The sequence below is a fragment of the Saccoglossus kowalevskii genome, chromosome 2, assembly GCF_978046115.1.
Source record: "Saccoglossus kowalevskii chromosome 2, keSacKowa6.1, whole genome shotgun sequence".
Lineage (NCBI taxonomy): Eukaryota > Metazoa > Hemichordata > Enteropneusta > Harrimaniidae > Saccoglossus > Saccoglossus kowalevskii.
The window spans coordinates 24636634-24659026 of record NC_140642.1 but is presented as its reverse complement, the minus strand read 5'-3'; the positions used below and the strand labels follow the sequence as shown (position 1 = coordinate 24659026).

At 35.4% G+C, this 22393-nt stretch overlaps 2 protein-coding genes across 4 annotated transcripts; one reads left to right on the top strand and one right to left on the bottom strand.

Moving 5' to 3' along the window:
• Positions 1-43: 43 nt before the first annotated feature.
• On the top strand, positions 44-9173 carry LOC100378108 (molecular chaperone MKKS-like). 2 transcript variants are annotated; one of them, XM_085493441.1, is made up of 6 exons: positions 44-178; positions 1622-1923; positions 2881-3925; positions 4530-4708; positions 6467-6577; positions 8269-9173. In XM_085493441.1, the coding sequence occupies exons 3-6, from the start codon at positions 2881-2883 to the stop codon at positions 8536-8538; spliced, it is 1605 nt and encodes a 534-aa protein (XP_085349567.1). In that variant the 5' UTR covers positions 44-178; positions 1622-1923; the 3' UTR covers positions 8539-9173. The 2 variants fall into 2 exon arrangements, with proteins under 2 accessions (XP_085349567.1, XP_085349568.1); XM_085493442.1 differs by lacking the exon at positions 6467-6577.
• Positions 8710-18054, bottom strand: LOC100366862 (acid phosphatase type 7-like). 2 transcript variants are annotated; one of them, XM_006817185.3, is made up of 12 exons: positions 17924-18054; positions 14647-14841; positions 14088-14270; positions 13846-13969; positions 12678-12746; positions 12431-12545; positions 12158-12271; positions 11562-11616; positions 11375-11442; positions 11098-11169; positions 10161-10298; positions 8710-9996 (listed from the first exon to the last, which is right to left on the bottom strand). In XM_006817185.3, the coding sequence occupies exons 1-12, from the start codon at positions 18024-18026 to the stop codon at positions 9934-9936; spliced, it is 1299 nt and encodes a 432-aa protein (XP_006817248.2). In that variant the 5' UTR covers positions 18027-18054; the 3' UTR covers positions 8710-9933. The 2 variants fall into 2 exon arrangements, with proteins under 2 accessions (XP_006817248.2, XP_085349570.1); XM_085493444.1 differs by lacking the exon at positions 12158-12271.
• Positions 18055-22393: the final 4339 nt, after the last annotated feature.

Sequence of the window (22393 nt, the reverse complement as noted above, 5' to 3'; positions counted from 1 at the left end):
GTTGTTTTCATTGGTCGGCTGGTTATTGGAATTTGAGTTGCCAAACAAACTAACCAGGGACATATAATCAGACTACGTCACGTTGACCTTTGATTTAAATTAATACATTTTTAATCTGGGTAATACATTATCGGTTCTTTACTTCTGATATATACATCAATGCGAATTTCATTGACAGGTAAGCGAGTAATGTGCATTTTTCGCACTTTCAATTGCTTGAGACGAAGAGAAAACGGGCTGCTAAATAATACGAGAAATTCTCGTACACACATTTGGAGAAACTGCAAATGTGCACGTACTCCGAATCACGTGTGCGGAAAAGGAATCCTACATGTTGATATGTGTACTGCTCAGACTGATTATAAAAATAACTACTGGGGGATCACAGGGAGCCCAGGAACTATAATCAACTGTATGCAGTTAAGCTCCAGCGAGCTCATATTTTTTAAACTGAAAAAAACAGACGAACAGAATGAAAAATAAAATCTATAAAAAATACCAGGTTGAAGAATATAAGTTGCTCTTTCAAATTTAACCAAAGCCTTACCTATACTTTACCGATAACTGCAGAATAAATCAAGAAAACTACACAAATTGAGTCCATTTATAAATAATTAACTGTTGGCCCGAAAGCACTGCACATTTGAAGGCGTGGCCTGTTCAGAATTTGTCAAGCACCAATCATAAGACTCGTGGTTACGAACCACACCGACGACTCATTCATTTTGTTTTCTGTTTTTTGCAGTTTAAAAAATGTGAGCTCGCTGGAGCCTTTATTGCTTGTCTATTTCTTACACTAGATACCAGTCGATACCCCCCCCCCCCCCATAGAGACTGCGTAAAGTTGATCATAGTTCCTGGGCTCCCTGTGGTCATTCATATCTTTATCTGGAGACTTTCTTTGTTGTTCATACTTTGGACGTGACATTATGAGATGGAATTGATCTTCAAGTTCAACTGATGTTTTTGATTCAATTTTCAAACTGTGATTCCCTAATCTAAATTTGCTGTTCACGCAGTTCGATATAGTCAATGTCTGTTATGTATTTTTCTGTTTCTGTATTTTCATAATTTATTTTTCCCTATGGAGTGCTTGTTGTCACTGTAAATATCTTCTATCCAATGTGACATGAAGAATTCTTCAAGAAAGTTATAGGTGACAATTTAATACTGAACGAGTATCTGGGACTTCGTCAAATCACTTTGACCTCACACTAGGTTCAGGATATTTAACTGGGGGTTTACCAACTCAAATTCTTTTTCCAGGGGCATAGTAGTTTTCCACTTTTAGGGGGGGTTCACATATGAGAGGAAGTAGTGTTTCTTTATTTCTGCATTCTGCTTGTTCAAGAAATATGTCTGGTGTGCCTACAAACTCCTCCAATATCCACTGTCCGTCTACTACAAATCCATGTTATACTTTCTATTTTCCCAATTTTGACTCATCAAATTCAACAACTGTACCTAGTCTGTCTGAGAGATGCACAAACATTCACTGTTACAAAACTTCACAATTATCACAGACTCTTAAAATTTCCAAATTTCTCTTTTTGTGTATATTGCTATACGTACTTAGATTCATGTAATTCAATTGATGCTGTAAATAAAAAAATTTCTACAGGTATCAACCATGAGTCAGAAACAAGCTAATGGACCGGCATTTAAAGCACCACCGAAGAATTTCTTCACAAAAAATCGGGTCATGGTTGTGATGAGTATAGCTTTAGTGGGAATTCACACAAGTTGGTATTTTCTTCAACAAAACCCAGTCTTTGTACCTCCTAAGGATAAAGCTACTGAATTGAAACAAGCGACTGAACCCAAACCCACATATCTTAAATCAAAGAAATCAACGAAAGAAGCCAGTACAGTTTAAGCTAATAAGTAACTTGTATCAGTAATTGTTTATTTAATTCGTTTGAGGTAAGTGATTTTCAGAATTGTATAGTTCAACTAATTTACATTTTGTGTTGAATGAAATGAAATTGTGTATATACCGACAGCTTGCTGACAGCAGTATGGCTCTCCTATTTCAACTGTAGCTATACATCGGATTGCCTTGTCTTACTGTCTTTACTGAGAAATACTGGGTGGTTATGAAAGGGCCTCTCTACTTGCTGTGGCAAGGCAATCGTAAGATTATATAATTGCTGTTTTTCACAATTTATTTTATTTCTGTGGCCGCTTTCCCCACAGATATTGAGGAATTTATTTGTAGATACATGTACCAGTGTATTACAAATTATGTAAACATCAATGTACTTAGTGAATGCGTTAGTAGCTTCTGCCTGTTGCACCTCTCACAGTAACTTCATGCCAGTAAAAATTATCTCTCAACAGTCTATGTGTGAATAATTTTTACAAATGTAACAAAAAATTAAAGACAACTTTGATGCCTACAATAACAGATCCACATGTTCAATATGAAACTAATACTGGTACAGTAAAATATTGCATAAAACTAAATGATGGACTTGTGATGACAAAATAAACTGATCATGATAATCATCCTTGTAACCTTGCAATATTCACATAGCGATGTGTTGATAAACATTGATTTTCCCACAATCCAGTGCACTTTTCTAATGAAATCACAAGTACAATTTTTTTCCTAGGCCCCATTTGCACTAATTACTGCTTGCGACTCCTTCAATACCTTCAAAAAAAAAAAACCTAATTAAAGCTTGGTAACATCTCAGTTTGTACGACCGGTAGTTAGTGTTCTCAACAATCAAAATTGCCATCTTTGTTTATATGAAACCCATATCTCCCGCATGCATGGCACACCCTTTAAAAGTGTTGTTCTGATTATCGTGGCTTAGTGCTTCTTGATGAAGCATAGTAGTAGTAGTAGTAATTGTTTTTTTTTGTGTTCCTTAGATGAATCAACTTCCTGAAAATGCTTCCTCTGGAATAGCTGTGTCACCATCACAGCAATCAATAGTTAAAGTTCAGTCTCTTGAAGATCCAGAAATTCTGCATTCTATAAATTTATTTAAAGACATTCTTTTGTCCTGCTATGGCCCACACGGACAAATAAAAATAATTCAGAATAATTCTGGTGGACAAGTAACCATGACCTCTTTATCGAGCACTTTATTTCACTGCATTTCTCTGAGTAGTCCAGTATTGTCTCTGGTGAAAGCAGCGGTTCAAAATCACCTTTCTAGGTTCAGTGATGGTGGTTTGTTGACAGCTATACTCTCCATGTCGCTGATCAGCAAATGTCTAGAGTCAAAGGTACCAAGGCTGATATGTACGAATGTTAATGAGTACATTCTGAAACAAATAGAGGATTATCTTCAGGTATCTGAGTGTGAATGCAAAGTGCAGATAGATTTCACCAGTGTCCCTACTATGATGAAGATCATTAGGAGTGTCATTGCAAGTAAACCTGCTTGTTGCCTTTTATCAAATGAGACAAATTTGGTCAGTAGCCTGGTTTTACAAGCATATCTACAGACCTTATCAATGAATGATGTAGGAGGCAGCACTGCACGACTTGGGAGGGTTGAATACGTCATTGTAGATGGACCACCAGTGTCAGATTCCCAGTTATTCCCAGGTGTCTTATTTGAAGCTCCACATCTTCCTACTTATAGAACTAGTATAAATAAATCCAAAAGAGTAGAAGCAGGTCTGGAGAAAGGTCTCATTAAAGTGGTATTATATAACACATCTATGTCCGGTGATAGCGAGGAGTTAATGGATGTGAGATATGAAGTCACACAAGACATGGTTGCTAGTGAGGTAGTGCTACAGAAGTTGATGCAAGTGTCGGAGTATTTAGTACATCATGGTGTTGGGTTAGTAGCCTGTCAGAAAGTGATTCATCCAGCAATCAAGAAGTATTTCAAGCAACATAATGTGCTGGCAATTGATAGATTATCTCTCACACATATTGGTGCTGTACAAACTCTTACAGGTGAGTCAGATGCTTGAAATATTTAGATTTGTAAATATTCTGTGCATATGATCACATATGTTCTGATCTTGCCAGCGTTGAACACAAAGTGGTCTATGATCAGTGTGCCGCTGTATTGAATCTTAGTTTAATGAATTGTATATATATATGGATGTATATGTTCACCAAACTAAAGTTCACAGCAGGTTATCACTTTTAATAATTGTTATGGTAGGAAGATGATCTTGTCCATAAATCAGGAATATGGTAACTTTAGCAGAATTTTTGTTTACACGTTTTAATTTTATGAGACTTATTTTTGTGGAAAATTGTGAAATTCTGTTAAAATATGACGGGTCCTGCAACATAACACAGAATGTCAGTGACTTCGGCAAAATTTGGTTTTCATGGATGCCACTTAATCCTCAAATCATGAAAATTTTTAGGAGCAAAGATTAAACAGTATGTTCAACACTTTTGCTACTAAAAAGTGAGCAGAGACAATAAGGACATTTAAAGTGTTGAGCTGTTCCATGACATAAAAATATAAATTAGGAAGTAATGCCTGAAAAAAAATGAGGATTTATCGTGACAATTCTAATAATAGTTTTGTTTATTTTTTCAGGTGCAAAGTTGTTAGGTACATTGCATTCCGCTATCAATGCTGCTGATTTTGGTTACCTTACTGATGTGAACCATAAAGTACTGTTTAATAAGAGTTACATTCATATGGAATCACCTTCTGCCGCTGTGGTTACCATAGTAATATGCAATCGAAATGAACAGGCGTTACAAGAACTCAAGGTTTGTTTAGTGAAATTTGTTTTCCATTTTCCAGATCTGCATTTAACAGTTTGTTTAAAATCAGTCAAAAAAATTAATCGTTATATTGCTTAGTTCTGCACTTTATTCTGTTTTGATATGGCGGATTAGCAGAATTATGTTCTTGTCCAGAAAATCCATTGTATGTGTTGGAAAACTTAATTATTAAAGGACGATGGTTGTCGCGCCACGTATGCGGGAGATACAAGACCCATATGAACAAAGACGATGATTTTGACTGTTGTGCAGACAAATGAGTATAAACTAAGACAAACTACAAACCTAGACCTAGTGATCAATGCTCATATCACTACATTATTTTTGTTATTGACAGTGTACTAAACAGTTTCCTGACTGATATTTGTTAGTCCCCGTTCGGACGCAGTCTGAAAACGGGGACTTATGTTTTGCCCTGTGTGCGTCCGTCCGTGCGTCCGTGATCACCTGTATCTCGAACATGCATGGACCGATTAAGTTCAAACTTCACTCATACATCACACATTATATGGGACATATGCACATGCATTTTTTTCATGATCCGATTAACGATAGCCGAATAGCGGCCATTTTAAGGCCGAAAATGCATCAAAATCGCACATTTTCACCATTCCGGACCCGGATCTCAGTTATGCATGGACGGATTTTGTTCAAATTTGGTACATACATTAAACATAATAGGACCTTGATGCACGTCATTTTTTATTTGGGATCGGGTTCGAAATGGCCGACTGGCGGCCATTTTGTTTTAAAGAATTCAGTTCTGGATCCGTATCTGAGACATGCTTGGATTGATCGAGTTCAAACTTCACACACACAAGGTACATCATGTCACAAATATGTATGTGCATTTGTTTCATGATCTCATTAACGATAGCCAAATGGCGGCCGCTTTAAGGCCAAAAATGCATTGAAATCGCACATTTTCACCATTCCGGACCCGGATCTCAGTTATGCATGGACGGATTTCATTCAAATTTGGTACATACATTAAACATAATAGGACCTTGATGCACGTCATTTTTTTTTTTCGGATCAAGTTCGAAATAGCCGACTGGCGGCCATTTTGTTTTAAAGAATTCAGTTCTGGATCCGTATCCGAGACATGTCTGGATTGATCAAGTTCAAACTTCACACACACAAGGTACATCATGTCACAAATATGTATGTGCATTTGTTTCATGATCTCATTAACGATAGCCAAATGGGGGCCGCTTTAAGGCCGAAAATGCATTGAAATCGCCAATTTTCACCATTCCGGACCCGTATCTCAGTTATGCATGGATGGATTTTGTTCAAATTTGGTACATACATTAAACATAATAGGACCTTGATGCACGTCTTTTTTTTTTTTCGGATCAAGTTCGAAATGGCCGACTGGCGGCCATTTTGTTAAAGAATTCAGTTCTGGATCCGTATCCAAGACATGTCTGGATTGATCAAGTTCAAACTTCACACACACATGGTACATCATGTCACAAATAGATATGTGCATTTGTTTCATGATCTGCTTAACAATAGCGGAATGATGGCCATTTTAAGGCCGAAAATGCATCAAAATCACATATTTTCACAATTCCGGAACCGGATCTCAGTCATGCATGGATGGATTTTGTTCAGATTTAGCACAATGTGTTGTACATATGCAGGTGCATTTCGGTCATGATCTGTTTTGAATGTATATGTCACTCAAATATGAACGGAACGGGGACGTGTCATTGACAATGACTTGTTTTTTTACAGGCTGTATTTTGTAATTGTCAGGATATATTACGTAGTATCCTCATTCATCCCATGGCTTTGCAAGGAGGCGGATATACAGAGTATTGCATAATTCGCCACATTAAAAACAAAGTAAGTTCTGTCCCAACTTAATATTTTTAGCTTGTGGTATTCAGTGTAAAGAATACAATTAAATTGAATGCATTGACATGTTTTGTATATGTGTCAATGAATATGCATGATGAAGTGGGCTGTGATGGAAAGCAATCAGTGTTAGACATCAGTTCATAATTGTTCTTGTATATTCAGATAACAGACAGTGATTATAATGGATTGGCCTTTGATGCGAGAATGTGTACATGTCTTTCAAACTTCCATTGACTGACCAAGATAAAACTTCACACATACCGTACATTGTTCATTGTGGGATACATATGCACATATATTTGTTTTGCAATGCAATCCTTGATGGCCGTATGGCAGCATTTCTGCCCTGATGCATATTACTTTGTTTTTAAGATCAACTTCAGAATGACTGACTGGTGATCATATTTTGTTTTTATGAATGCTGTTCCAGAGACATCTCATACATACCTTCACCAATCATATTTGAATTGCAGAAATACATAATACATTATTAGTCCCCGTTCGAACAAAGTCCGAAAACGGGGACTTATAATTCAGTCTCCGTTGGTTCGTGCGTCTGTGCATTCGTGCATCCGTCCGGAGTCATATCTCAGAATCCCTTGGACCGATTCCATTCATTCTTTGCATGTGCCTAGTACTTTATGTGGGACATATGCACATGCAGTGGTTTAGCGATTCGATTCAAAATGGCCGACTGGTGGCCATCTTGTTTTTTGAAAATGTTGTATTTTGGACATGCTTTGTTAGTTTTCATTCAAATTTAATACATAGATCATAAATGTTAGGATACATGTCCCCGACCGTCCGTGAGTTCCTGAGTCTGTCCGTCCCTGTGTCCGTCCGTCCATGCGTCAGTCTGTCCAGAGTCATATTTCAGAATCCTGTGGACCGATTCCGTCCATTCTTTGCATGTGCCTAGTACCTTATGTGGGACATATGCACATGCAGTGGTTTAGTGATTCGATTCAAAATGGCCGACTGGCAGCCATCTTGTTTTTTGAAAATGTTGTATTTTGGACATGCTTTGTCAGTTTTCATTCAAACTTGGTACATAGATTATACATGTTAGGATACATGTCCATGACAATCTGGTCAAGGATGGTCGATTGACAGCCATCTGATTTTTTGGCCTCACTACTATATTTCCAGAACTTATGTACCACTTTCATTCTTATTTGGCACATACATCATACATATCAGTGTGTTTCATAATCAGATCAAAGATGTCCGAATAACGGCTGTTTTTATTTTTGGCCATTTTACTACTACATGTACACGGAAAACGTGTTTTGATGTAAATAAACAATCTGTTGTATATGTATAAGTTTCAAGGACACGCTCGCGACAACCCCTCCACTTTAATATGACGAGCACAAAGAAAACTTTCAAAAATTTAACGGGGACTGTGTCATTTTCAATGACTTGTGTTATGTGCTCTAATTCAAGATGGCTAAATGGTATCTGCTTTGAAGCTAAAAATACATCAAAGCCATGTCTTTCATTCTGGAAATAGATAAATTCAAACTTTACATATACATCATTATACATGTACATTAGTTTTTATTTAAAATGGCAAACTAGTTTCTTTTTCAGCATTGATTTACCGAAGACTGTATCATGTTAATGACTTTTTAAAATTAGTTTATAACTATATTTTTTATTATCTTTATTTTCAGATTCATACAAGTGATGTTTCTATACTTGAAAACCTTCATTGTAGTCGAGCTCAGTTTGTTGCTGTGACTGACATTTTCATAAAGTGTTTAGAAGAAATCCTCCATAAACTTCCTAACTATGTGAAACACTCTATGAACTGGGAAGAAAGTCCTGCTATAAAGAATGGTGTGTTAGATGCCTATGATATGAAATTGAATGCATTACAAGTTTCAGTTGAGATTGCCAATGTTATATTGCATGTGAATAACTTTATACATGATCAGAACTAACTCTTGAGTTGATAGTATTATGCATGTATGTTTAAATTCATGCAAAACTCTTGAATAATAGATTGTCATAGTATTAGTGACACAGCTCTTTGAGTGATATGTCTATTTCACGATATTACTGCAGCTTTTGTAAGATTTGTATAAATTGTGTAATTTGATTTACAAGACACATTTATGTATTTTTGTGAAGTTTTCTTTAATTATTACTAATTACTATTGGTCTAAATTGTTTCATGTTGCAGTACATACCTATAGTATAGTTTTACAATAGACAAGTAAACTTTGTGGTTGCCTAAGAGTGCAATAGAATGGAGACACAATATCATTTGTTGTTTTACCACAATTGATAATATAATCACCCTCAGATATATTCTGCAATAACAGATTATCTTTTGTCATATGTCATTAGTTTCATATTGATAACGTCTAAAACATCTTGAATATAACATAACTGATGCTCAAAAGTATGGAAAACATCTCCCCATGTCACTTACACATTACATGTTAGTGGTTGACATGGCTCTTGTTTAATTAAAAATATCTAATGCTGTTCAGTTTGTAAATTTATTGTACTTTGCAGAACTAATTATTAACGAATTTATGTGTTTTTTCCTAATAAATGATTTGATTCACGACATTGTTTGCTAGTATCGGTAGTAAAATACAGGTACAAAATGATGTGATACATGTTGGATTAGAACTGTGTCGCATCATGAATTAGGATAATAGAAAATTAATTCAACTCATCACCAATTTATTACATTGTCAGTCCATGCTGCAATTAGTGTAGCAATTATTTACTTAAATTAATTGTACAGATAATATTTCTGAAGAGAAAATTGAATTGGTTCATATAAAATTTGATTCCAAGAAAAAAAGGTTTTCAAAAGCTCATGTAAATGCTTCCAGATCACTGTATACAATTCTGATTAAATATTGTGTGATAAATTAATCTTTTTTTCAATCACTACAATAATTACCAAGAAGACATAAAGTCACACTTTTGTCATGCAAAATACATGCTTATAAATTGAAATTGTGGTTGAAAACTACTTGACCACTAAGACTATGGATCGATGCTCTTGGTAAATAATTCTGGACAGTGTCATCCAAACAAAGTACTCGTTGACAAATTATACGTTGTCATTTTTTTGCTTGCTTGGATTGAGTAGAGAACAACAGTAAATCTGCCATGACAGAGAGATGTTGCCAAAGATCATCTTTAGCCAATGAAAATTTGATTGTAGCACAATTCTCTTCTTGAATGTTTTAGAGATTTCCTTAATTCTGAATAATATGTCCGTGATGACTGCTAGCTTCAATCAACCTGATTTAGAATGTTGTATTTCATCTGGTAGAAGTAATTCAATAAGCAGGATACAATGTTCTATATTGTTACCCATTATATGGTCCATGCTTTTCTTTAATCAACCAAAGATTGTCAATCACTTCGCCTTTCTGAAAAGACATATCAGGTTAGGTAAATGTATCATGTATGCATTTGGAGTTTAGGCCACTCTGGCTGTTTGATGTGATAGAGCCAGTAAGTACTGCAATGACTCTTCGCTGCACTGTACTGAAGGTACTGACAAGATATATTTATGTATTACTAAACTAAATACCTTGTCATCAGACACTTGTTCCATGTACAGGTGTGTGTTGTTCAAGATTTGCATTCTAGTGTAGCCGTAATCTTGACGACGAAATGCACTCCATGGACGATATGGTGGTTGGAATCCGTCATGATCTTCTTTACATCCCTTGTATAATGTATAAAAAAGAGATAATATGTATTAATATATTCATTCTCCTTCTATGAAGGGTTTCATGACATTATTTATTAGACATTATCATTTTTTCAAAGAAACCACCAAGTTTCTAGCATTTGCTGATGGTAAATCAGTGACAAAATGTCCGGACAAATGTGAAAACTAAATTATTACAGTGAGCGCGAATAAGATTCGTACGGGGAGTTTATGATATTCATATTGGCACCATCAAATGATCTGTTATAAAGTCGATTTGCTACATTTTGCGACAGTCTCACTTTGCCTGGCGCCACTTTATTTTGGGCTAATTCATTTGCCTCTAGGCACATATGGCTAAGCTAATGTCATATTGCAACATTGCTGTGACTACACAAAGGAAATTGTATTAAAAATTTATCCACACAAATCCTATTTGCGGTTGCTTCAACTGTCTGGGAAAAGTTAATGGGGCAATTTGACCACAATGGATAACTTGTATGTGGCGATGCATGTGTTGTTTTCAGTTGTACTTAAACTGAATGACTGGCAGGTCATACGAAGATGTAACCTATCTACATACTTAAACTTATTTACAAATCCCTATACTTGCTGTGTTTGTGGTGGACTTTTGTGAGCATAGCATCATTAAACTATAAAATATACAAATTGTTGAAAAGATAGAGCTGACCAATCAACTACAAAATGTTAAAACTAAGCTTAAGGAGTAGTACTAAGATAGGTGATAATTTCGCAACAATATTTGTTATTGGACCTCCCCAAATCCCAACCATGGTAAAGACAATGTACTTACAGCTGATCCAGTAATAATATGTACAGGAGCTTTAGGATTGGTGTACGGTGCATCCACACTGCCGTTATAAACCTATATAGTAGACATTAGGAATTTAGTGGAACGTTATCTCGTAATAATATAATATATTATTCCAGATGCTTTGCAAAGGCAATATATTACAGGTGACCAATGGTCTTTGCCACAATCAATATTCGTGTACGATTCTGTTTAAAGATATGTATTATTGTATTGTACACATGAAAACTGTCCTTTAACATTAACATTGTTATTGTACCTTCAAGTCATACACAGGCCACAGTCTTTCATAACTGTGTTCATGAGCCCACAATTCCAAGTCAACACCTGTATTTATAAACAAATGAAATAACTTAACTCACAATTGATTATTCATAATAATGTTTTATTTTGCGTAATGTGCGACTAATCTATGAATAACAGAATCACTAGAGATACAAACTTACCATATTTATAAAACAAGTGTTCTAATCCATACATTCCAAGGTAACCAGTTCTAACCTACCAGATTTGAAATTTATCATGTTATAACATGTTGGCCGCTTTTGCCTTGGATTTTATTTTATTTACTTTTTTAATGTTACAAATGTTGAGTATTTATTTTAATGTATAATGGTTTATGGTGGATATGCATTCCAAGAATGCCTCATCTATGAATCATTAATGTTACGAATGATTTATGGGATATGCTAGTCACGTATCTGTCTGTGAGACTGTTATAATAATGAATGATCAATATCCCATTTTAATAGTTATTTTTTGGACATTTGTGTTTTTGTTGGAGTACATATGTAATACTCCGGCTTGCTTATTAGATTTGGTTCCTATTACAAGTATTTGTTATATGTTATACCGGCCATGAGTTGAACATGATCGAATTGAAGCATTCTTTTTTCGTGTGATGCACTGTGCATTGAGAAATATTTTGATTAGATTGTTCGTTTTCACTTTGTCTCAGTTTGGATCTATTGCACGTAATACTGGCCACATGACGAAATATTGTTTATTTATTCCATTAAATGATTATATGGCGTATACTCACGATACTTAGAAACCTTGTGCAGTCATCGTGATCGTTATTAGAACAATACATAGGACGGTGACCCATTGTTATAATCCACGGTCGTTTGGCACGATTTTCTGGTTTAGTGGCTTCCTTTGTAAAATCACAATGAAGGAATTACAGTGACTGGGTGTGTTTCTTGTGAGAAATAGCTTCTTAAATGCAAGAAATACAAATGATTCAATTTTAAGAAATGTAATATGTCAGTAATAATAATATGACATTATTAATTATGTTGTAACATGTCCATACCTCCAAATCCTGTTGCAACCACTCCCATTGGTTTTTTAATTGTTGCACTCCATAATTTATATAAAAGTAGATTTCGGTTGATATTGATATGATGTGGGCAGGTCCAATGTTCCAGCTGAAACAATGCAACATGTTTCGTATATCAATTTAAACACAAATAGTATTAATTATAAAAAATATTCAATTTATTGAATGCGTACTCAACTGTTGAACAGAAATTATCCCAGATGTTTCAGAATGTACTTACCTAAACCACTGGTTCTTGTTATTTTCAAAATTGGGCATGTGAAAACGATTTTTGTAGTGAGAAAAATTACTGCAAGAGAAAAGAGTTTTTAATATGTTCATTTATTGAAAAATCAGTATACAGTGGTAACATGCATCTAAATAAATTCCTTATTTGAAGTTTAATAAAACTAAAAAGTTGGGGTTGAATTATTTCTGTTCAATCAACGTACTGCTTACTGAGCACATAGAGCATCCATTCTACATTAATTATTCTGCATTGCCATCAGATTTAACATAATCAAAGTATTTGAACAACACTGCAATCCAAAGAGAATGTAGTCATTGAGCGTTAATTACTAATTCTTTACTGAAAATCAAGAGCCAAATGAACTATTGGACAAATATATCATTGATTTGAAAAACCCTTGCTGTGACTTGTAAATTTCTCTAAATCACAAAAATAATTCATCAGGGATAGACTAATTTGTTGTATTAGAGACTCGTGACTGGGGAGATACTGCTGAGATAAGCGAATATATACATGGAGAAATGTCGGGCATTTGTCAAAACAAAAGAATCAGAATGGTAGAAAGTCTAGTAGTTAAGCAAATTGATACTCTTATTCCATATAAGAAGCCAGCTAGAACAGCAGTCGTCATGCAAATCATGTGGAAGGAATTATAGAAGGGATACAAATATGGCATGTGATGATATCAAACAAATTGAGCAAGTACATTTCACGAAAAAGTAGAAAATGGCATTTCGTACCAAAAATATTTGCTAAAAATAAATGATTAAAGATTTTATCACGAAATAAAAAAATCTAACAGAAGCACACCCAAGGTACAAAGTATCAAACCAATTGAGCTTCTATTTTTCAAGAAGAGGTCGAACATATCATTTTACCAAAATTGCTTAAAATATAAGTCAAAAATCGATAATTGAAGATATTGTCGCGAAATGAACAAATCTAATGGAGGTCCACCAATCAGGTACCTATCAAGTGTCAAAGCAACTGAGCTGGTAATTTTCAAGAAGAGGTGGAACATAGAATTTAACCAAAATTGCTTAAAATATAAGTCAAAAATCGATAATTGACGATATTGTCACCTATCAAGTGTCAAAGCAACTGAGCTGGTAATTTTTCAACAAGAATAGCTATATAGTTTACTTTGAGCTTCACTTACTAAGCATTCTCGTGATTTCCAACACATGCCATATATGGTATATAAGCTGCAATTGGTTCAATTTGTCGCATAAACTCGTCGCCGGTTTCTCCATCATTGCTGTCAAAATCATATGCAAAATCGCCTGTAATAGATTGACCCGTGCTAGTTCATTTATATGAAGATGTTAAAGATATTACAAACATTATGACAGAGTAAAAATTTGTCAAATATGTTTGTTTTGTATATTATAAACGTCTTACCAACGTGAAGAATTGCATCAAAGTGTCCTTTTTGCGTTTCTTGTTGTAGCGCCCCAACTGACTGTGCATTGACGTTACCCATGTCACCAAATACAGCAAAACGTGGGCTCCAATTGGATCCACTTGGCATAGCAGTGAATGAATATATAGAACTCCAACCATCTGAACTTCCGCAGTGGTATTCTGAGGAGTTTAATGTTTTACGTCACAAGAATTACTAAAATTGTTAGTATTACATGATTTTTATCAATATGGTACAATCTATTGTTTTAATATTACACGAGAAGTAAACTCGAACAGTTTGATATTCGAGATTTCCTTCCTTATAACATAATGAGCTATTCCAAAAATGTGACATCTCAGAAATTGTATTCACTAATAAATTCGATTTATAATTTTGGTTACCTCTTTTTTTCAAAGAGGATTTAAATAAAGATGAAGAATTAATTTCTCTGAAAATAACAGCACTTTGAAAGAAACCATTTCTATCAAACAGCAAAAACGTAGTGTATAGAAATATATACATTATTATAATAATATTTATATAAGTAGTCCTTACTATAATTCTGCCCTGGATTCAAGCCAGTGAGTTTGACATTGTGTATGTACTGTGTATGTTTTGCTTCTCCGCCATCCACAAATGTTGTACTGCTACCATTTACTGCGATGTTCAGTGTATTTATCCCATATTCGACAATTGATTGATCGGTTGGTGTCATAGTACTCCATGTCACCATCATTTCTGTTACGTCGCCTATTGTAATACACGTTTTGTAAATAAAATTATGTATTGCTCAAGTATTGTGAACAGTCAACATTGTGTGCTTATAATAAGTGTATATTGCTATATATAATGTTTGTATCAGTATAATTTTTTTAAATTATTGCACGATAGTTGTATGCATTATTGCATAATGAACACATATAACCATAACGTCGCACAAAAAATAATCTTTCGCAATTTAAAAACGTGAAGGTGAAAAGGGGTTGTCATTGGGGTACGACTGGCTTACGACTTGGATGCTTTTTTTGTAACCTAAATACATGGTCTATTGTATGTGCGTGTTATGTGCCTTGTATGTTGTACGTCCTATAGAGCCGGAAGGTGCATGATATCTAAAGCGTACATCGTGGTAAATATATTAGGTTTGAATAAGCATGACCTTATATGGTAATTGGTCACCATACATGGGAAATCGTATTCGAGTATAACAACGGTCCATGACAAAAACGTATGTTTACGAGGGATGAGACTTCAGAACACCTTTGGATACTGAGTGGAGAGTTACTCAGCTCGGACTTGCAAGTTCGCAAGTCGGACGAATCTCGCTCGCCATTGATTCACTCCTTTACCTGATCTCTCGTCATCTTGTAGGCTAACAAACAATATCGCATTAGTCGTGAATCGGATCTATATATCTACTGTACATTAAGAATAAATCTACTAAGCGTTGCATACTGAACTATTTGTATCTCTTCAATGTATATACCCTTACCGCCTGGTAATGATTTCCGTACGTACGTCTACCAACTTATTGAGCTAATTCTATCGACTCAATTCGTGTATCGAAACAAATATTTAATAACAAAAAACGGCTAGTCTTATATAAGTTCACATTTGACGCAAACGAAACTAAACAAACAAACAAAAAGAAACTATTCGATTATGATTCACAAAGATATATGGTGGGTGCCACTTGGGGTGCAGAATATGCTATTTTTTTCGAAACACCTGACATCACTTCGTGGATACCATAGTTATATATATCTTTCTGTTACTGATTTGAATATGTATATAACGAAATTGCCAGTACGTGTAATTTAAAATTGTTTTGTTGCCGTGGACTTTTTTCATTGTTGTCAGTATTTTGTCTTGTTTGGTTCTTAGACTTGTATGTTAAACCATTGAGGTACTATCAGGGGGGAAATCTCTCTACTCTCGGGTTCTCCACACTTGTCAGGGGGGAATCTCGTCTCGTCTCTCTATCTCGTCCCCTTGAGGTACGGGATCGGGAAAGTCACTTTAACTTTACAGTCAAATAAGGCACACACAACGAAATACGTTTCAACTCTCGTCTTAGTCGATCTTTTGGAGCACTCTATAAGACACAGCGCCCTGGGGAAAAGTCCCCAAGACTCTCACAAGGCTGAACCAAGACTCGCCCAAGACTGGACTGCCTCAAGGCTCGCCCATGGACTGGACTCTCGACTGCCCAGGACTGCACTCTCTCTCTACTCGTCTATCGTGGAGTACTCTTCAAGACCAACTCAAACTCTCTTTATTCATTTTCAAAACTCTAACCAATTACAAAACAGTAAAAACGGTAAAAAAGACTCTAGGGCGTAACCTTCAATCATAAAGCCAATCACACTAAGTACTGAATACGTCATATCTTTTGATTTATCGTTCACTACATTAATAACTATGGATACCAACTGTCAGAATCGCGACGGTTATCTGGTAATTAGTTCCAAATCACTGAGCCAAGTTCCGTCCAAAACTTCAAATAGGCCTAAACGATGACAGACATAACAGAGCAATTCGCTCATAATCAACTAATTAAGTCGACCAACAGATACGCAAAAACAAATTCATGACAGTACCCCCATGGTTAAACGATCTATGGATGGGTATACGTTATTCCTATTTCGTTATACATAGTCGGCAATTGCCGAGAAATAAAAATGTCGATATAAAACATATGAATCACCAAGTTTCACAGAATAGAAACATGCTCATAGTATGTAAGCAATGGGGCGTAATGAATACTAGTATTACAATACCAAGTACTTCAAAGCATAAGTCATAATTTAAAGCAGCCTATTGAAAACATATAAATATCTGCCTACAACGGTTATGAATGTATTCCCATATATTTCTATACATTGGGATGTACCGAATGTATAGAATTATAAAAGCAATATTTATCTGGGTATGTCGATGTCGATCTGGATAAATATCGTAATAACTACGCCCCTATGGTTAATGCAGTTATATATCCATTTGATATTCAGGTGTTGCATACAGGTGGTGTTTCTGGAGTTTTGGTGTGATATGTACCTTTACGTCGCTAAAACTAGTACATGCATGATCACCATTCTGCTGCACCACATGGGCCGATAAACATCAGATCTAAATTTTGAAAAAGAATACAAACCACATGCGATTTGAGGCTGAATCTTTTTTTACAAATTTATGTAAAACTATGCTGTTTTGTATAAAGACATGTGAGGCCTATGCTCTAAACTCATCGATTCCTTAGTTTTAAATTGTGCAAAAAAAAAAAAAAACTTTTTCAGTAATACTGCCTCAGTATTTTTGAATATGGTTACAATACACATTTATCACTCACGTGTTTTGATAAAATTAACTTATCGTATAAATTCATTGTACTGTGTACGTCATTGTACTGTGTACTGTGTACGTCATTGTGTGTGAATAGTTCAATTCACTGTGACATGTAAATCATTAACTTGTGTCTGATCATAACACAGTATATGGGACTGTCGCAGGCACTTTGTTCACTGGCACCCAACTTATGAAAACTGTCCGTCTTATACATGAAGTTTATTTTGGAATACGAGATAATTCTCGAGATATCAATATGTACAATGTTCAGACTGTTATGCTACATAATTATACTGTTTTCACGAGTCGTGCAAACGCCTATCATGTATCCATAACGTAACAAATGACGTATTGTGTAACACGGAAGTTAGTTGAGGTTACCTCGTACACATAAGCAATCAACAGGGTGTCCTTGTTCATTCGTTTACATGCCGATATGACCCTCATCCTGAATCGGGGTACACTAATAATGAAATTTGTTATTTACCTGTATACGATAAATGTATTTGCTCCGGCTGACCACTGAAAGACGGGACTCCATGAGCCCTGCCAAATAAGCAGACAACTACAATAACCACACGAAGGTACATTTCATAAGTTCGTCCCTGTTAACCCGATGTGAGTCTATGAGGTTTATACGTGTTTGTTAAGTATATGTGGGCGGTTTCGTCACATGGGGGCAGTGTGGACATTCAGATGTGAGCTCCGATAGGAGTCACGATGTTTTCAGACAAGCTATAGTCTCGGTGTATTTGACTTGATTTCGAAGAGAGGAATGCTGGATAGAAGTAGTAAAATATATACCTTTTACAATTTTTACTTTTATGTTTACATATTGTCACCAGGTTTTAATATGCAGGAAACTCAAGGAAAAGAAGATGTCCCCACTGTTGCTGTAAGTGATAACATGAGTTGTGGTAACTGATCAGTAGTTACGCTAAGCTGGGGTCTGGGCATATCGTCCTTATTTAAACAAATCAAACATTGATATAGAGTATATCACAACTATTTTATCTCCCCTCTCCCACGCTTTCCTTATATCTATCGTCGTGTTTGTGTCCTGAACGAAATTTTCATAACCTGCAGCGAAATTGAAAGCAAATTTCCGAATTTCATTTTCTAAATGAAATTATTTTTATTCAATATTTATCATCGCCATTATATTTTTATTTCACTGTCTTTTGCTGTGATGGAAATTCAAATTCAACGAATGGCACAGGTTCTGAACCTCAGCGGACATTACTGTTTAATGTTTTTATGTTGAAATGTTTATTTTTATGTAATAAATAAAACAGTAAAATATTGGTGTTTCAGAAAACCTGTGCACTGTTGAATTTGACACTTTGCTTTTATCTCAAGTTCATTAATGCATTATATAATAAAATAACCAAAGGGCTCCAATTCAGCAATCACATAAAATAATTTCACCAAGTCACGATTCCTGAATAGATAAATAGTCCAGTAACGTTTTATGGTGCTATCAGGGGGGATCCTTCTCCTCTGGGGTTCTCCACACGTGTCAGGGGGGAATCTCGTCTCGTCTCTATGTCGCGTCCCCTCGAGGTACGGGGTCGGGAAAGTCAAATAAGACACACACACCAAAATACGTTTTAACTCTCGTCTTAGCCGGTAATTCGAGCACTCTATAAGACACAGCGCCCTGGGGAAAAATCCCCAAGACTATCGCAAGGCTGACCCAAGACTCGCCCAAGACTCTCTAGGACTGGACTAAGACTGCGTCTGTCGTGCTGTACTCGCCAAGACCAACTAAAACAACTTTATTCATTTACAAAACTCTAACCAATTACAAAGCAGTAAAAAGACTCTAAGGCGTGACCTTCAATCATAAAGCCAATCACACTAAGTACTGATTACGTCATATCTTTTGATTAATCGTTCACTGCATTAATAATTACGGATAATAAATAGTAATAATAGTCTGAATAGCGACGGTTATCTCGTAATTAGTTCCAAATCACTGAGTCGAGTTCCGTCCAGGACCTCGCCTGCCTAAACGATGACAGACATAACACAGCAATTCACTCGTAATCAGCTAATAAGTCGATCAACAGATACGCGTAAACTAATTCATGACAGTGCCATGAACAAACGAAGAACATGTTTCCATTTATTTACATTTGCCAATGGAGAAGAGATGTTAATATACAAATGTTATATATTTTCTGTTTATGAAACTTGTTTTTTTTTTTCAATACGGAAGCATATTCTTGTTTTTTCTCAATCTGATTAAAATAAGATCCTAGTTTGGGCTTTATTTTTTTTATTAATATGTGTTATTTTTAATATACATTTTCTTTAATTTACTTTCTTTTAATTTATTTGTTTTTTAAAGTTGGCAATCGCGAAAGCCCACAAATAGTGTCGAAAGTTAAAGTAATGTCATGAATTAGTTTTCGCGTATCTGTTAACCGACTTATTTAGCTGGTCACTAGTGAATGGGTGTGTTATATCTGTCATCATTTAGGCTCATGCGAGGTCCTGGACGGAACTTGACTCAGTGATTTGGAACTAATTACGATATAACCGTCGCCATCCGGACCGCTATTTCTGACAGTTTGGTATTTGCAGTTATTAATATAGTGAATGAGTAATCAAAAGATATGACGTGTCCAGTACTTAGTGTGATTGGCTATGTGCAAGTTGAATGAGTGAAGGCCACGCCTTACAGTGTTTAAACTTCTTTGTAATTGGTTAAGTTTTGATACGTAATAAACGGTCTAAGTCCTTGGTCCCAGAGAGAGCTACACAAGGCGAATGGGTCTTGATCAGTCCTGGGCAGAGGCTCCGACGAGGCAGTTTGCCTTGAGGCGTTCTCGATGTGGCTGAAGACTAGCTATTGAAACGTATTTCGTTGTGTGCGTCTATTTGACTGTAAAGCTTAATGACTTTCCCGGCCCGGTACCCCAAGCAGATTTTCCCCCTTGACACGTATTGGAGAAACCCGGGCAAGAAGAATTCCCCTATGATAATAATGCAAAATTAAATAAAATGTATGTAATAATAATAAAAGCAATTACAAAATAATAAAAATATATAGTAAAAATAAAATAAGCTATATAAAATAATATTAGATTAACGCCGTACAGATTTTAATCAGATTGTTTTCTTTCCTGAAAATGTGAATTTCTCGTGTTTCCACTCAAAATAGACACACGCAATCCAGAAAATAGTTGCCAACTTCCTGTTTTTGTATTCAACAGCACACTACGGAAATAGAAGCACTGACATGCCTATACCTATCTATTAATCCAAAATCAATAGTCATGTAGGGATTTACAATGTAAATATACATAGTAAAAAGCACATCTACAGCAAAGCTATTTGTGCATAGTAGCACAGCATAGTAGTACAGTAGTATGTGCTACACGAAAAGAAATTATCAGTCTCGGGGCATTCACAACGATTAATGTACAAAAGAATTGTATATGGACCGTGAGAAGTGCTTTTGTTTTTTTGAAATTATTGTTAAAATGGTACTTTCGGAATTTATGAATAAAATTACCACAAGTGTTTATTCATGCCAGTATTTTCTTCGTTTTGGTAATTTCTCTCTCAAGTCTGAGATTCTACGTTATCACACAGTGAAGGATCGTGATCATGCATGTGAAGCATTTGTGAAAGAATCGATATAATACAACTTTTTATATAGTGCCAAATTAGAAAGGTCGAAATCGCTCAATTTAAATAAAAGCTATTTGCTGGCCTGTCTTATGGTCCCAACAAACAATCGAAATCTTTGCACTTAACAAAAAAAATAATAAAATTAAAAATTAACCTAGAACAGACGATATTTGTAAAAAAAATGTAACAAACTTTGAGCATGGAGCTTGAAACATGGAGTCGACTCTTTACTTGTGGGAAAACTAATACAATGTGTAAATATGTCTACATTTGTAAATGTAAGTAAGATGTTATACCTTTGTTAGACCAATAACACAAATGTGTGGAAAAACGGCTAATCAACTTACTACAGTCCCTCGAACCTCACTGAAAACAAAAACAAAAAATAGCCAAAAACTAGTAACGAACCGAGGTCTCATCCATTACCCCACCCCATATTCATTCATTCATTGCATTCTCGCTTTGCAAATATGTTAAACATCACTCCCAGAACAAGCTAAAAACATCAAATATGTTAAAATAGAAACTGTGAGGTTTTGGAGACAAATATGAGATATATTGCAAGTACATATTCTGCCCCATATTTCCGCACATTCATTTTGAGATTACTAAGGGTACATATTTGACTATCTATTCGTCTCAATGCGTGGACGTCTATGGGGCCGAGCGACTATGTCCCAGTACATGACCTTGCCCTTGCTCAAAATAATAGAAATTATGGAATTAAAACAGTTTAGTAATGTAAAGCAAGCATATGTTATTAAATTTAATCATCACGCTTCGAAAGCACGAACATCACTAATACTAGTTTCCGGCTGATCAGCTTACACGTAGCTTACACTCGAAGCGCAGTGGCAGATCCGGGGGCGGCAATCCCCCCCCCCCACGCATGAAAATGCATCTGGATTACGCATAGCTTCTCTGCGATTTACGCTCCGTAAATTTTAAGCGAAGCTTGGATATGAACATACCCACAATGTAACTACATGTCAAGATACAGGCAATTATACTTGTTTGTCCCGCGATCTTATCATCTTTATCGATCTTTTCAACCAAATTCTATCAAATGGTGTGTTTCCAACTGAATGGAATACTAGCTACCTTGTTCCATTACATAAAAGTGGAAACATCACAGATGTCAACAATTATAGAGGCATTGCACTTTCAAACTCTATATCAAAAGTTCTGAATATTATAATTAATAACAGATTACAACTATTTTTGGATAATCAAAACTATATGAAAAATACACAATTTGGTTTTCGAAAACATCATCCTACCACAGATAGTATTTTCATTTTCAGGTAAATCTCAT